At 42.3% G+C, this 14,440-nt stretch overlaps 1 protein-coding gene across 3 annotated transcripts in view; it reads left to right on the top strand.

Annotated features, from left to right (window-relative positions):
- Positions 1-14,440, top strand: part of Pmfbp1 (polyamine modulated factor 1 binding protein 1) — a 64,356-nt gene that overhangs the window by 38,315 nt on the left and 11,601 nt on the right. For all 3 annotated transcript variants that reach the window (XM_040737164.1, XM_040737155.1, XM_013115596.3), the window contains 4 exons: positions 5,662-5,851; positions 6,267-6,420; positions 7,363-7,530; positions 7,749-7,886. In XM_040737164.1, the coding sequence (XP_040593098.1) occupies positions 5,662-5,851; positions 6,267-6,420; positions 7,363-7,530; positions 7,749-7,886 (650 nt within the window). The remainder of the gene's footprint in view (positions 1-5,661; positions 5,852-6,266; positions 6,421-7,362; positions 7,531-7,748; positions 7,887-14,440) is intronic.

Below are 14,440 nucleotides of genomic sequence, written 5' to 3'. Positions count from 1 at the left end.
GGTCACTTATGTAAAGTATCATATCATCTGCAAATAGTGAGTTTGACTTCTTCCTTTCCAATTTGTGTCCCCTTGATCTCCTTTTGTTGTCATATTGCTCTAGCTAGAACTTCAAGGACAATATTGAAGAGGTATGGAGACAGTATACAGCCTTGTATTTTAGAGGAATTGCATTAAGTTTCTCTCCATTTAGTTTGATGTTAGCTGTTGGTTTGCTGTATATAGCTTTTATTATGTTTAGGTATGTTCCTGTTATCCCTGATGTCTCCAGAACCTTTATCATGTTGGATTTTGTCAATGGCTTTTTCAGCATCAAGTGAGGTGATCATGTGATTTTTCTTTTGCTGTTTGTTTATATGATGTATTATATTGATAGATTTTCGTATGTTGAACCATCTCTGCATCCCTGGGATGAAGCCTACTTGATCATGGTGGATGATTTTTCTGATGTGCTCTTGGATCTGATTTGCTAGTATTTTATTGAGTATTTTTGCATCAATGTTCATGAGGGATATTGGTCTGTAGTTCTCTTTCATAGTTGTGTCTTTGTGTGGCTTGGGTACCATGGTAATTGTAGCCTCATAGCTTTTATTGTGTGGAACACTTTGAGGAGTAATGGGATTAGCTCTTTTTTGAATTTCTGGTAAAATTCTGCACTAAAGCCATCTGGGCCTGGGCTCTTTTTGGTTGGGAGATTTTTGATGACTGCTTCTATTTCAGTAGGGGTTATAGGTCTGTTTAGATTGCTTATCTGTTCTTGATTTAATTTTGGTAAGTGATATCTATCCAGAAAATCATCTATTTCCTTTAAATTTTCAAATTTTGTAGAGTACAGGTATTCAAAGTATGACCTGATGATTCTCTGGATTTCCTCAGTGTTTGTTGTTATGTCCCCCTTTTCATTCCTGATTTTGTTAATTTGCATGGTTTCTCTGCCTTTTGGTTAGTTTGGATAAAGGTTTGTCTATGTTGTTGATTTTCTTTGTATTGTTTTCTTTGTTTCTACTTTATTGATTTCAGCCCTCAATTTGATTATTTCCTGGCATCTACTCCTCCTGGGTGAGTGTACTTCCTTTTGTTCTAGAGCTTTCAGCTGTGCTGTTAATTCTCTAGTGTAACTATTCTCCAGTTTCTTCATATGGGCACTGAGTGCTATGAACGTTCCTCTTAGCACTGCTTTCAAAGTGGCCCACAAGTTTGTGTATGTTGTGTCTTCATTTTCAATGAATTCTAGGAAGTCTTTAATTTCTTTATTTCTTCCTTGACCCAGGAATGGTGCAATTGCTCGTTGTTCAATTTCCATGAGTTTGTAGGCTTTCTGCAATTTTGTTGTTGTTGAATTCTAACTTTAAAGCATGGTGGTCTGATAAAATACGGGAGAATTCTAACTTTAAAGCAGGGTGGTCTGATAAAATACAGGGGGTTATTCCAAATTTTTTGTACCTGTTGAGGTTTGCTATGTTGCCAAGTATGTGGTCGATTTTAGAAAAGGTCCCATGTGGCACTGAGAAGAAGGTATATTCTTTTGTGTTTGGATGGAATGTTCTATAGGTGTCTGTTAAACCCAATTGGGTCAAAACTTCTATTAGTTCCTTTGTTTCTCTGTTAAGTTTCTGTTTGGTGGCCCTGTCTAGTGGTGAGAGTGGGGTGTTGAAGTCTTCCACTATAACTGTGTGAGGTCTTAAATGTGAGTTTTCGTAATGTTTCTTTTACGAACGTGGGTACCTTTGTATTTGGGGCATAGATGTTCAGATTTGAGACTTCATCTTGATGGATTTTTCCTGTAATGAATATGAAATGCCCTTCTTTCTCTCTTTTGATTGATTTTAGTTTGAAGTTTAATTTGTTCGATACTAGGATAGCTACACCAGCTTGTTTCTTGGGACCATTTGATTGGAAATCTTATCCCAACCTTTTACTCTGAGGTAATGTCTGTCTTTGAAGTTGAGGTGTGTTTCTTGTATGCAGCAGAAGAATGGATTCTGTCTTCGTATCCATTCTGTTAGCCTGTGTCTTTTTATAGGCAAATTAAGACTATTAATATTAGAGGAGATTAAGGACCATTGAGTGTTAATTCTTGTTTGTGTTTTATTTGTTGGTGGTGGTGTTATTGTTTGTGGATTTACCCTGCTGTTTCTTTTGGCTTTTGGTAAGGTTGGATTTTCTACTGCCTATGTTTTTGTGAGCATAGTTACCTTCCTTATGTTGAAGTTTTCCTTCCAATACTTTCTGGATTAGTGGGGATGTATTATTTAAATCTGGTTTTGTCATGAAATATCTTGATTTCTTCATCCATAGGGATTGAAAGCTTTGCTGGGTATAGTAGTCTGGGCTGGCATTTGTGGTCTCTTAGTGTTGGTAGGATATCTATCCAGGACCTTCTGGATTTCAGAGTTTCCATGGAGAAGTCAGGTGTGACTCTGATAGGTTTGCCTTTATATGTTACTTGGCCTTTTTCCTTTGCTGCTCTTAATATTCTTTCTTTATTCTGTATTTTTGGGGGTTTTGTTATTATGTGGCGAGGGGACTTTTTATTGTGGTCCACTCTTTGTGGTGTTCTGTAGGTTTCTTGTATTTTCATTGACATGTAATCCTTTAGTTTGGGAAAGTTTTCTTCTATGATTTTGTTGAATATGTTTTCTGCACCTTTGAGCTGGGTTTCTTCACCTTCTTCTATCCCTATTATTCTTAGGTTTGGCCTTTTCATGGTGTCCCATATTTTGTGTTAGGAATTTATTGGATTTAAGATTTTCTTTGGTCAATGAATCTATTTCTCCTAGTGAATCTTCAATGCCTAAGATTCTCTCTTCTAACTCCTGTTTTTTGTTGCCTATGCTTGCATCTGCAGTTCCTGATCACTTACCCAGCTTTTCTGTTTCCAGCATTCCCTTAGACTGTGTTTTTTTATTGTTTCTATTTCAGCTTTCAAACCTTGCATTGTTTGAACTCTTTCTTGCAATTTTTGGTTTGTCTTTTCCTCCATGTCTTGAATTTTTGTTTGTTTTTTCTTCCATTTTTTAAAAGATTTTCTCATTTCAGCCGGGCGTTGGTGGCGCACGCCTTTAATCCCAGCACTCGGGAGGCAGAGGCAGGTGGATCTCTGTGAGTTCGAGGCTAGGCTGGACCGATAGCCTCCAAAACAGAGAAACCCTGTCTCGTAAAACCAAAAAAAAAAAAAGATTTTCTCATTTCTTCTTTTAGGGTCTCTATCATCTTCATGAAGTTGTTTTTAAGTTTGTCCTCTTCTGCTTCATCTGTGCTATGATGTTCAGGTCTTGCTGGTGGCATCATATTGGTTTTTCTGTCATTGAATTTGTTCTTGTATTGTCGTCTTCCCATCCCTTCTTTCAGTGGGTACAGGTGGGGTCTCTTCCTTTCCTGGTGGGTACAGGTTCAAGGTCTCTTCCGGTGGGTGCAAGCAGGTCCGATACACTGACAGGTCTCACGGTGGATGCAGACCTGTCTGCATCCCCCTCTCCTGGTGGGTGGGACCTCTGCTCTCTGCACTCTACCCTGAGTAGACCAGCTCTCTCAGCAGGCTCCTGGTTGCTCAGTCCTCATGGGGTAAGTGGAGCTGGCTGCAGTTCTCAGGCCTGGATATCCCAGAGAGGGCAAGCAGAAGGAAGTAGGAACCAAGATGATATACATTACATTTTTAAATGATCTGTATAAATGCAATACCTAAACAAGAGGCTAAATACACATATAACAAAATTGACCTTAAATTTGTATCAATAAACTAAAATCCATACCAATGCAAGTACTCATTTCTATATCATATTCCCTTTTTTCCTTTAAAAAGAGATTGGCTGTGATCGTTAACCATTTATAACCAATCCCATTTAAATGAAAACAAACATTTATAAACACTTTTTGGGAATTTGACTGTCATTTTCTCCTAATTGCTTCCTGCTGTTTGGGGGTACTGTCAATACCATGGGATCCTGAGAAAGCCCAGAAACCTGGCCAAATCCTGGCTGTAGTGGTCTGCAAGGCTGCATTATCCCAGCTGTTTTGGAAGTTGGATCACCTGGGCCACTGCTTCAGGGGGTCTTGCTTGATCAAACCATATTAGTCTCATTCCTTAATGAGTTTCCTCTTCCTGTAGCTTCCTTAGAGTCCTCTCAGTAACACTGCAGCTGTGCTCAGTCCTGCCTTGGAAAAACAGCGTCCCTTAGCACCCACTTCACCCTCTTGAGTTTTCTAAAATGGAACGTAATCTCTTCTGTGTGTGTGTCTGTGTGTGTGTGCGTATGCACGCACGCTTCTCTGTGTGTCCCTGTGTGTCTGTGTATGTGTCTATGTCTCTATGTGTCTCTGTGTGTCTGTGTCTCTCTCTGTGTGTCTCTGTGTCTGTGTATGTCTCTGTGTGTCTGTGTGTGTCTCTGTGTGTTTGTGTCTGTGTCTGTGTATCTGTATGTCTTTGTGTCTGTGTGGAAGTTTGTATCTGTATGTGTCTGTGTGTCTGTGACTGTGTATATCTGTGTGTGTGTGTGCACGCGTGTGTGTCCTTGTGTGTGTTTAATCCTCATGTCTCCTTTTTACAAAAGGTATGATCACTTCTTCAGTGACACTATCTTCCTTCTGGTATACCAGAACAGGACACTTCAAGGAAGGGATGAGAGAATGGTGTTTGAAGAACACCTATGGGGTGAGGAAACACACTCCACCAAAATGATTCCCAATGACAGAAGGGCTTCTTCCTTCAGTGGAGGCAGGGGAATAAAAGGCAATATCTGGAAATCATCTCTAATTGAATGCACCCCTGTTTGTCTTTGTTTGTTTGAGATGGTCACACTCTGTAGCACTGACTGGTCTGGGACTCACTATGCAGACCAGGCTGATCTTGTGGAGCACTTCCTGTCTCTGCCTCCAAAATATGCCACCATGTCCAACTTGCACTGCGGTTTTCCTAGTATGCTCTTCCTTACATGGGCCTCTGCTTACTGCTCCAAGTCTTAAACATTGCTCTCGTGCTGTCAGTTCTTCTGAGCCCTCTCTGATCCGCCTTCTTGCTCATCTGCAGCCCGCCATCCCTCCCATTTTCCATTCCCACTCATCAGACCTCTCACCCTTCAACCACATGCTCACTCCACGGTCCCTTCACAACACATTTGTTCCAACAAGCCCCTCCCCAAGACACATCCCTCCCTCTTCTCAAGCTGAATCAACTCCTGGCCCTCTTCACAAGTCCACCCACAGCTTTCACTGCTGAGTTCGGCAGTGTGAGTTGAAGGCTGCTCTGCGGTATTCTCAGGCCACGGTGTGGTGGCAGAGCTTGAGCTTTGCGTGTGCTTAGCTCCTGGCACCAAAAACAAATAAATCAATAAATACCATCCAGTGTTCTCTCTAATGGCTGCTTAATCATAGTGCTCACCAGACTAAGCTCCTTGAGGACCAGGATTTGTCCCTAATGACAGAATCAGATGGAGGTGAACAGTTTCTCCCGATTCATTTAATTTTAGTCAGGAAGGGATCCAAGGCAGAAGGGTAAGTAGAAGACAATTGAGCAGAGTTCCTTCAGATCAATGATGGCATCAGAAGAGGCGAGGGCAGGTTGGGGACTGAAGAATGTCACAGGATAACAGACTTAGTCTCCCGTGGGTTCTGACTGAGTCCAGTGTGCTGCCTCTCACACGGAGCCCTCCTTGGCTTCCTCAGATCAGAATCTAACCCATTGTAAGGGGGAAGCGCAGCAGGCCGGAAGCAACCTAGAGGATGCTCATCGGAAGATCGAGAACTGCCTTCTCCAGGACAAGCAGAAGGCAGATGTCATCAAAGATCTCCAGGCGCAGCTGCAGAAGCTGCAGATGGAGTCTATGGCAACCGAAGAGGAGCGAGCGAGCAATAGGTACCCCAGCCCCGCCCCTGAACCAGAGTAATAGGTACCCCAGCCCCGCCCCTGAACCAGAGCAATAGGTACCCTAGCCCCACCCCTGAACCAGAGCAATAGGTACCCTAGCCCCACCCCTGAACCAGAGCAATAGGTACCCCAGCCCCGCCCCTGAACCAGAGCAATAGGTACCCTAGCCCCACCCCTGAACCAGAGCAATAGGTACTCCAGCCCCATCCCTGAACCAGAGCAATAGGTACTCCAGCCCCACCCCTGAACCAGAGCAATAGGTACCCCAGCCCCACCCCTGAACCACGACGGGCTGGCAGCTGTGCAGAGACAAGACAGTGACACAGCAGGCCCTAGGGTGAGACCATCTCCACAATCCATCAACACGCGCCCTGAAGCTCATCCTTTGGTTGCCTTGCTGTAGGAAACGGTTAAATGAGCTCACCTCAGAACTCAACGAGGGCCAGAGGAGGCTTGCAAATTCTGACAAGGAGAAGTTGCTGCTCCAAAAGACACTAAATGATGATGAAAGGAGAATAAATGACTTGCTTGATAGTGCCAAATCTTCTGAGCAAAAGGTAAGAGAGTGCACAGACAGCCACCTCTACTCTCTGTCCTGCCCGAGGGTAAGCGGGTCAGTCGTTAGTAACTTCCCAGAACTTGCGTTAGACTGTTACACCAGCCACTCCACACCGGTTCTCATGACTGGTTGTATGCATTTTCAAGGATTAAGCTTTAAAATGGCCAGAGGACAGTCTAGGTTGTTGTATTAGTTGCTTTTCTATTGTTGTGATAAAACACCATGAGCAAGGAAACTTATAGAAGAAAGAGTTTACTTGGGCTTACATTGTAGAGGGTTCAAGTTCATCGTGGGAGTGGGGACAGGAATTGGTAGGCACGCCTGCTAGAGCAGGATGCTGTGGGACCATATCTTGAACCATGAGCACAAAGCAGGAACAGGACAAGACCTTAAATTCTCAAAGCCCAGTCACTAGTGACAAACTCCCCTCAGCAAGACCACACTTCCTATCCCCCACAACTGGGGACCAAGTGTTCAAATGCAGGAGCCTGTGAGGGACATGCTCTTTCAAACCACAGTTGGCCCGTTCCTGTTTGTTTTCAGTCAATGCTTGTCCAGCGATCTCTGTCCCTGGCCTCTGCTGCACTTATGATGATGATTGGAGGGTTGGATGGTGCCTTGGTCATCACTTGACATTCTTTGACCTCTCATGTATTCCTTTGTGCTTGTCTAAGGTTCACTTTATTCAAAGACGTTTTTATGTGAAGAGTTGGCCTAGTAGGCAAGAAGGCCCACGTTATAGGAACTGGGCCCATAAATAAATTGGTTTAAACAAAGAAAGGTGTTACAGAGCATCAAGGCAAATCTTCCCACCCATCCCTGTGTAGAACTGTCTGGATTTCTTTTCCCAAGTATAATAGTATAGGATTGTCTCGCAGCCTGGCCTTTGTTTTGTTTTGGTTTGGTTTGGTTTTGGTTTTTTGTTTTGTTTTTTCCTCAGCAAAGGGAGCTAACAAACACCAAAAACAAGCTGGAAGAGGAGCTTCAGGAGATAAAAGGGATGCTGGCGGAGAAACGGGAGCAACTGAAAAGGAGCAAGGAACAGGAAAAGGCCCTGGAGGGAGAAATCGAGGCTTTGCGACAGGAAGCAAAAAAGAAAGAGAAGATGGTAAGAGAGCGGGTCCTGGAGAGATCAGACTATGGATCCAGAACCCAGAGGGTGGCAGACAGGCAGCCTGGGGGCTCAGAAGAAGGTAGAGAAGGAGAGGGAAACACTCCCGAGGAACCACAGGACAGAAGAGGAGGTGAGGGGCAGGAAGGAGAGGAGTCTCAGGCTAACCCCACTCTGGTGGTGGGGGTGGGCTTTCCTGTTTAATGGGAGAGCAGGCAAAAGAGCATTTGAGGAAGCTGGAGGAGGAGAAGGAGAATCTCCAGACAGAACTGAATGCCTGTTCTTCACACCTGGAATCCTCCATCAACAAATACAACAACTCCCAGAAAGTCATCCAAGAGCTCAACATAGAGGTGAGTAGACAGCAACCCCAAAAACGTGACCCCAACTTTGCATCTCCGGCCAGGCTGCCCTGCAGCTCATATCTGTCATTTGATGGGAAGGGGTGGCTACAAACCCTAGGTGTTGGAGGGGGAAGTTTTTTTCCTTAAATAACAGGTTTCATTTCATACTTGGGATCCCCCACCCCAAACTACCTGGAATTTTCTGTCAAGTCTTTCAGAGGTACAAGGTAGACAAAGAGCTGAGTGAGTTAGTTGTTTGGAGCCACTTGAGGGAGAATATTCTCCAAACTAATTGCAAGGTACAGAAGGTGCTAGGAGAGGGTCATTTCATCCCAGCCCACGATTCACTATGCAGATGACAGTCACGGGGCTGCTGTGACAAGCTCTAGGAAGTGAGCTTGAATTCAGCCATTCTCTTTACATACCTTCCCTCTGCTTGACTCTTAACAAAGCATACATCACTGTGATCCCCCACTTACAAAGGGAAGAAAGGCCGAATCCCAAGGCCACTAATTAGCAAGCGATGGGACAAGCCAGTGTTTGAGCCTGGATCATCCAACTCTAATGCCTGTACTTTTTCTCTATCACACACAGTGATGCTTTCCCCGGTGGAATACATTATACCTTTCTGGAGAAGAAAAAAAAAAACAGATACTACTTAGAAGACAGGTCTCTTGAGATACAAATGAAAACCCAGGCATCCCTTAATCTTTCAAAATACAAAAAGATCTGAAATCGTAGGGCTATTCAAAGCTTAAGATGAGCAGTTCCCAGCAGCACCTTGTGCCTGACTGTGTCTGAGCTGATAGTAATGTGACCACTCGCCACATCTTGCCACTGAAAACTGAGGAATTGGCTTTGTCCTTTTAATTAATATAAGCTCATTTTAAGTTCAAACAGCACGGGTCTCTGGTGCTGGCATTCTTGGAGTGTTTTCCTCTGTCAAATTTTGAGGTCTCAGTCATTCAGCTTCCTGAGAACCCTCCTTCCATGGAAGGAGTGCTACTAAAATGTTCTGTATGGGCCTGATGTCAAAAGTTAACCATGTGGGTTTGGAAGTAAGAGCACCAATATCATAATTCTTGGCCCAAAGAATAAGAGAACTTGGATTTTGGAGTGTAAGCATATTCAACTTTTTAATGTTCAACTTTTTGAAAAGCATTTCCATACATGTGGTAGATCTACTGAATCAATTGAAATAACTATTAGAAAAAAAGCTGAGATTTGCTTTCTTTTTTTCATGTTTTTTATTTATTTTTCAGTTTAAATTTAGATAAGAAACAAGATTGCTTCACAAGTCAGTTCCAGGTCCCTCTCCCTTTCCCTCCCCCTCCTCCCGTGCCCTCCCCACCCTCCCATTATCCCCTCATTTCCCCAGAGAGGGTGAGGCCCTCCATGGGGGTGTCCATAGTCTGTCACTTCATATAGGGCAGGGCCTAGACCCTTCCCCAAGAGTTCAGGGTGAGAGTGCATCTCACATTGTTGGATGGAAGTCCAAAGTCCGTGTGTATACTCGGGATGGGTACAGATCTGCTGCTCAAGGCTCAATAGATTACCTAGGCCTCCTCACTGACACTCACATTCAGGGGGTCTTGATCAGTCCCATGCTGAATTCCCAGGCTGATGCCTGGGATTCAAGAGTTAACCTTTGTCAGGTCAGCTGTTTCTGGGGGTTAAACCAGCCCAGTCTTAATCCCTTTGGTCATCAGTCCTCCCTCTCTGTTACTGGCTTTCTTGAGTTCAGCTCAGTACTTAACCGAGGGGAGTCTGCCTCTTCTTCGATCAGCCACTGAATGAAGTTACTGTTTCCCAGACTCTCTGGCCATGGGATTGTAGGCTGGCCCTCCCCAGATCTATGTCTAAAATCCATATATGAGAGAATACATGCCATGTTTCTCTTTTTGTGACTGGGTTACCTCACTCAGGATGGTTTCTTCTAGTGTCATCCATTTGCCTGCGAATCTCAGGATTCCATTGTTTTTTTCTGCTGAATAGTACTCCATTGTGTAACTGACCACATTTTCTCTATCCACTCTTCAGTTGAGGGGCATCTAGGTTGCTTCCAGGTTCTGGCTATTACAAATAAAGCTGCTATGAACATAGTGGAACAGGCATCCTTGTTGTATGAATGGGCATCTTTTGGATATACACCTAAGAGTGGAGTTGCTGGGTCTTGTGGTAGGTTTATTCCCATTTTTCTGAGGAATCTCCATACTGATTTCCAAAGTGGCTGAACCAGTTGGCACTACCACCAGCAGTGGAGGAGTGTCCCCCTTTCACCGCATCCTCTCCAGCATAAATTGTCATTGGTGTTTTTGATTTCAGCCATTCTGACAGGAGTGAGATGGTATCTCAGAGTTGTTTTGATTTGCATTTCCCGGATGGCTAAGGATGTTGAGCACTTTCTCAAGTGCCTCTCAGCCATTTTAGACTCCTCTTTTAAATTGCTTATCTGTTCTTGATTTAGTTTTGGCAAGTGATAGCTATCCTGGAAGTCGTCCATTTCCTTTAAATTCGAATTTTGTGGAGTACAGGTTTTCAAAGTATGACCTAATGATTCTCTGGATTTCCTCAGAGTCCGTTGTTATGTCCCCCTTTTCATTTCTGGTTTTGTTAATTTGCATGTTCACACTCTGCTGTTTGGTAAGGTTGGACAAAGGTTTGTCTATCTTGTTGATTTTCTCAAAGAACCAACTCTTCGTTGCATTGATTCTTTGTATTGTTTTCCTAGTTTCTACTTTATTGATTTCAGCCCTCCACTTGATTATTTCCTGGCGTCCACTCCTCCTGGGGGAGTTTGCTTCTTTGTGTTCTAGAGCTTTCAGCTGTGCTGTTAATTCTCTAGTATAACTGTTCTCCAGTTTCTTCATGTGGGCATTTAGTGCTATGAACTTCCCCCGTAGCACTGCTTTCAAAGTGTCCCATAGGTTTGGGTATGTTGTGTCTTCATTCTCATTGAATTCTAGGAAGTCTTTAATTTCTTTTTTTATTTCTTCTTTGACCCAGGGATGGTGTAGTTGAGCATTATTCAATTTCCATGAGTTTGTAGGTTTTCTGCAATTTGTGTTGTTGTTGAATTCTAATTTTAAAGCATGGTGGTCTGATAAGATGCATGGAGTTATTTCAACTTTTTTGTAGCTGCTGAGGTTTGATATGTTGCCAATTATGTGGTCGATTTTTGAGAAGGTTCCATGTGGTGGTGAGAAGAAGGTATATTCTTTTTATGTGCATGAAATGTTCTATAGATGTCTGTTAATCCCACTTGGGTCATTACTTCTATTAGACCCTTTGCTTCTTTGTTGAGTTCCTGTCTGGCATTCCTGTCTAGTGGTGAGAGTGGTGTGTTGAAATCTCGCACTGTAAGTGTGTGGGGCTTTAGATGTGATTTAAGTTCTAATAATGTTTCTTTTACGAATGTGGATGCCTTTGTATTTGGGGCATAGATGTTCAGGATAGACACTTCATCTTGGTGGGTTTCACCTGTGATGAGTATGTAATGACCTCCTTCATCTCTTTTGATTGATTTTATTTTAAAGTCTAGTTTGTTAGATATTAGGATTGCTACCCCTGCTTGTTTCTTGGGTCCATTTGATTGAAAAAATTTTCCCAACCTTTAACTCTCAGGTAATGTCTGTCTTTGAGGGTGAGGTGTGTTTCTTGTATGCAGCAGAAGGAAGGGTTCTGTCTTCGAATCCATTCTGCTAGCCTGTGTGTTTTTATGGGTGGGTTAAGACCATTAATGTTGAGGGATATTAATGACCATTTATTGCTCATCCTTCTTCGATTTGCAATGGTAGTTGTTGTTGGAATTATGTGTGGAATTTCACCCCTTTGTTCTTTTGGCTGTTGGTAGAGAGGGATTCTCTAATGCCTATGTTTTTCTTGTTGTAGTTAGCTTCCTTGGGTTGGAGTTTTCCTTCCAAAATTTTCTGTAGGGCTGGGTTAGTGGATATGTATTGCTTGAATCTACTTTTGTCATGGAATATCTTGTTTTCTCCATCTATAGTGATTGAGAGCTTTGCCGGGTATAGTAGTCTGGGCTGGCATCCATGGTCTCTTAGTGTAGGTAGAATATCTATCCAGGACCTTCTGGCTTTCAGAGTTTCCATGGAGAAGTCAGGTGTAATTCTGATAGGTCCTCCTTTATATGTTACTTGACCTTTTTCCTTAGCTGCTCTTAATATTCTTTCTTTATTCTCTTTATTCTGTATATTTGGGGTCTTGATTATTATGTGGCAAGGGGATTTTTTTGTGGTCCACTCTATTTGGTGTTCTGTAAGCTTCTTGTACCTTCATTGGCATGTCTTTCTTAAGGTTGGGAAAGTTTTCTTCTATGATTTTGTTGAATATGTCTTCTGCCCCTTTGAAGTGGTTTTCTTCTCCTTCTTCTATGCCTATTATTCTTAGGTTTGGTCTTTTCATGGTGTCCCATATTTCCTGGATGTTTTGTGTTAAGGATTTGTTGGACTTAAGGTTTTCTTTGGTTGATGAATCCATTTCTCCTAGTGTATCTTCAACACTTGAGATTCTCTCTTCCATCTCTTCTATTCTGTTGGTAATGCTTGTATCGATAGTACCTGACTGTTTGCTCAGCTTTTCTATTTCCTGCCTTTCTTCAGATTGTGTTTTTTTTATTGTTTCTTTTTCAGTTTTCAATCCTTGCAGTGTTTGCATTGCTTCTTGCAATTTTCGTTTTATCTTTTTGTCCATTTGTTGCCTTTTATTAATTTTTTGGTTTGTTCTTTCTTCCATTTCTTGCATTTTTTGGTTTGCTTTTTGTTCCATTTCTTGTATTTTTTGCTTTGTTTCTTCTTCCATTTCCTGCCTTTTTTGGTATGTTTCTTCTTCCATTTCTTTCATTTTTTGCTTTGTTTTTTCTACCATTTCTTGCATTTTTTGCTTTGTTTCTTCTTCCATTTCCTGCCTTTTTTGGTATGTTTCTTCTTCCAATTCTTGCATTTTTTGCTTTGTTTTTTCTACCATTTCTTGCATTTTTTGCTTTGTTTCTTCTTCCATTTCCTGCCTTTTTTGGTATGTTTCTTCTTCCAATTCTTGCATTTTTTGCTTTGTTTTTTCTTCCATTTCTTGCATTTTTTGCTTCATTTCTTCTTCCATTTCCTGCCTTTTTTGGTTTGTTTTTTCTTCCAATTCTTGCATTTTTTGGTTTGTTGTTTCTTCCATTTCTTGCATTTTTTGGTTTGTTTTCTCTTCCATTTCTTTGAGGGATTTTCCTATATCCTCTTTTAGGGCCTCCATCATTTTCATGAAAATGGTTTTAAGGTCATTCTCTTCTGCTTCGTTCGCATTGGAATGTTGGAGTCTTGCTGATATGGAGTCTCTAGAATCTGGTGGTGTCATATTTGTTTTTCTGTTGCTGAGTGTGTTTTTGTATTGTCTCTTTCCCATCTCTTCTTCTAGTGGGTGCAGAATGAGCCCCTTACTGGTCTGGGGACCAGAGTTCCCTTTTGGTGGGTGCTAGCAAATCCAATAATCTGGTGGTTCTTCTATTCCTTGTCCTCGTTCTGGTCCCGTGGGATGGAGAAGAACAGGAATCTGGGGCTCTTAGCCTCCTACCTGGTGCCCTGGACCCTATGCTGGATCCTATTGTACCTGATCCTGTAGCCAGAACAGCTGCTCCCGTGGTCTCCCTGGCTCCTCTGGTTTCCTGGTCTCTTTGGTGGGAGAGAAGACCTGGAGTCTGGGGTGATTGGCTCCCACTGGGATTGGAAACTCTGTGCAGTTCCCGGGCAAACCCCAGGCACTGGAGCACAGGCCCAGAAGCTGGCCTGTTTACCTGATGCTGCCACCTGAACCGAGATTTGCTTTCTAAACATGCACTTCCTTTAATCAGTAGTCCATATTTTATTTTCAATTTTGCTGTTTGAAAGTAAGGAAACACATATTCAAAACTTCTTATTTGATTATATCATGTTCCCACTGTATTTTATTATATTTAATATTAATATAAAACCTCATCCATTTGTATATATTAATTCTCTATTTGAACATCTTGGTAAGCCTACTTAAGATAAGATGTAATAGTCTTTCAGCTTATTTTCACAAGATGTGTGATTGTATATGGGTGTGTGTATATAAAGTATTAGGGATCAAACTCCAGACCTTTTACATGCTTGGCTCATGAACTTTTCTATTTTAAAACAGAATCTCACTATGTAGCACAGACTGTCCTCCAACTCATGATTCCCTCCCTACCCCCTCTACCCCCTTCCCACCCTCTTCACACCCACACCCACCTCCTACCTCTCTACCCCCCCACCCCTGTCTACCTCCTGCATGCTGGGATCATAGGCATGCACCACATCATCATCCAGTTTATGGGTTTCTTTAATAGACAATTAAATCATTTGCAAACAACAATTTTCCTAAATATTTCTTTATAATATTTATCTTTGTTTTATTTTTCTTGCCTTGTCACATTGGACAGTATCTTCAGTATGATGATGGGCAGAGCAGTAGTAGGCATCTTGTTCTTTACTCTTAATGTAATGCATCTGTATCAATACAATGTGTCCTTTGGGCTTCTTGCTACCTTTATCTCGAGT

The sequence above is a fragment of the Mesocricetus auratus genome, unplaced genomic scaffold (assembly GCF_017639785.1).
Source record: "Mesocricetus auratus isolate SY011 unplaced genomic scaffold, BCM_Maur_2.0 Super-Scaffold_6723, whole genome shotgun sequence".
NCBI classification, from domain to species: domain Eukaryota; kingdom Metazoa; phylum Chordata; class Mammalia; order Rodentia; family Cricetidae; genus Mesocricetus; species Mesocricetus auratus.
Note: the sequence above shows the minus strand (reverse complement) of the source record. Positions and strands in the feature narration are given on the sequence as shown.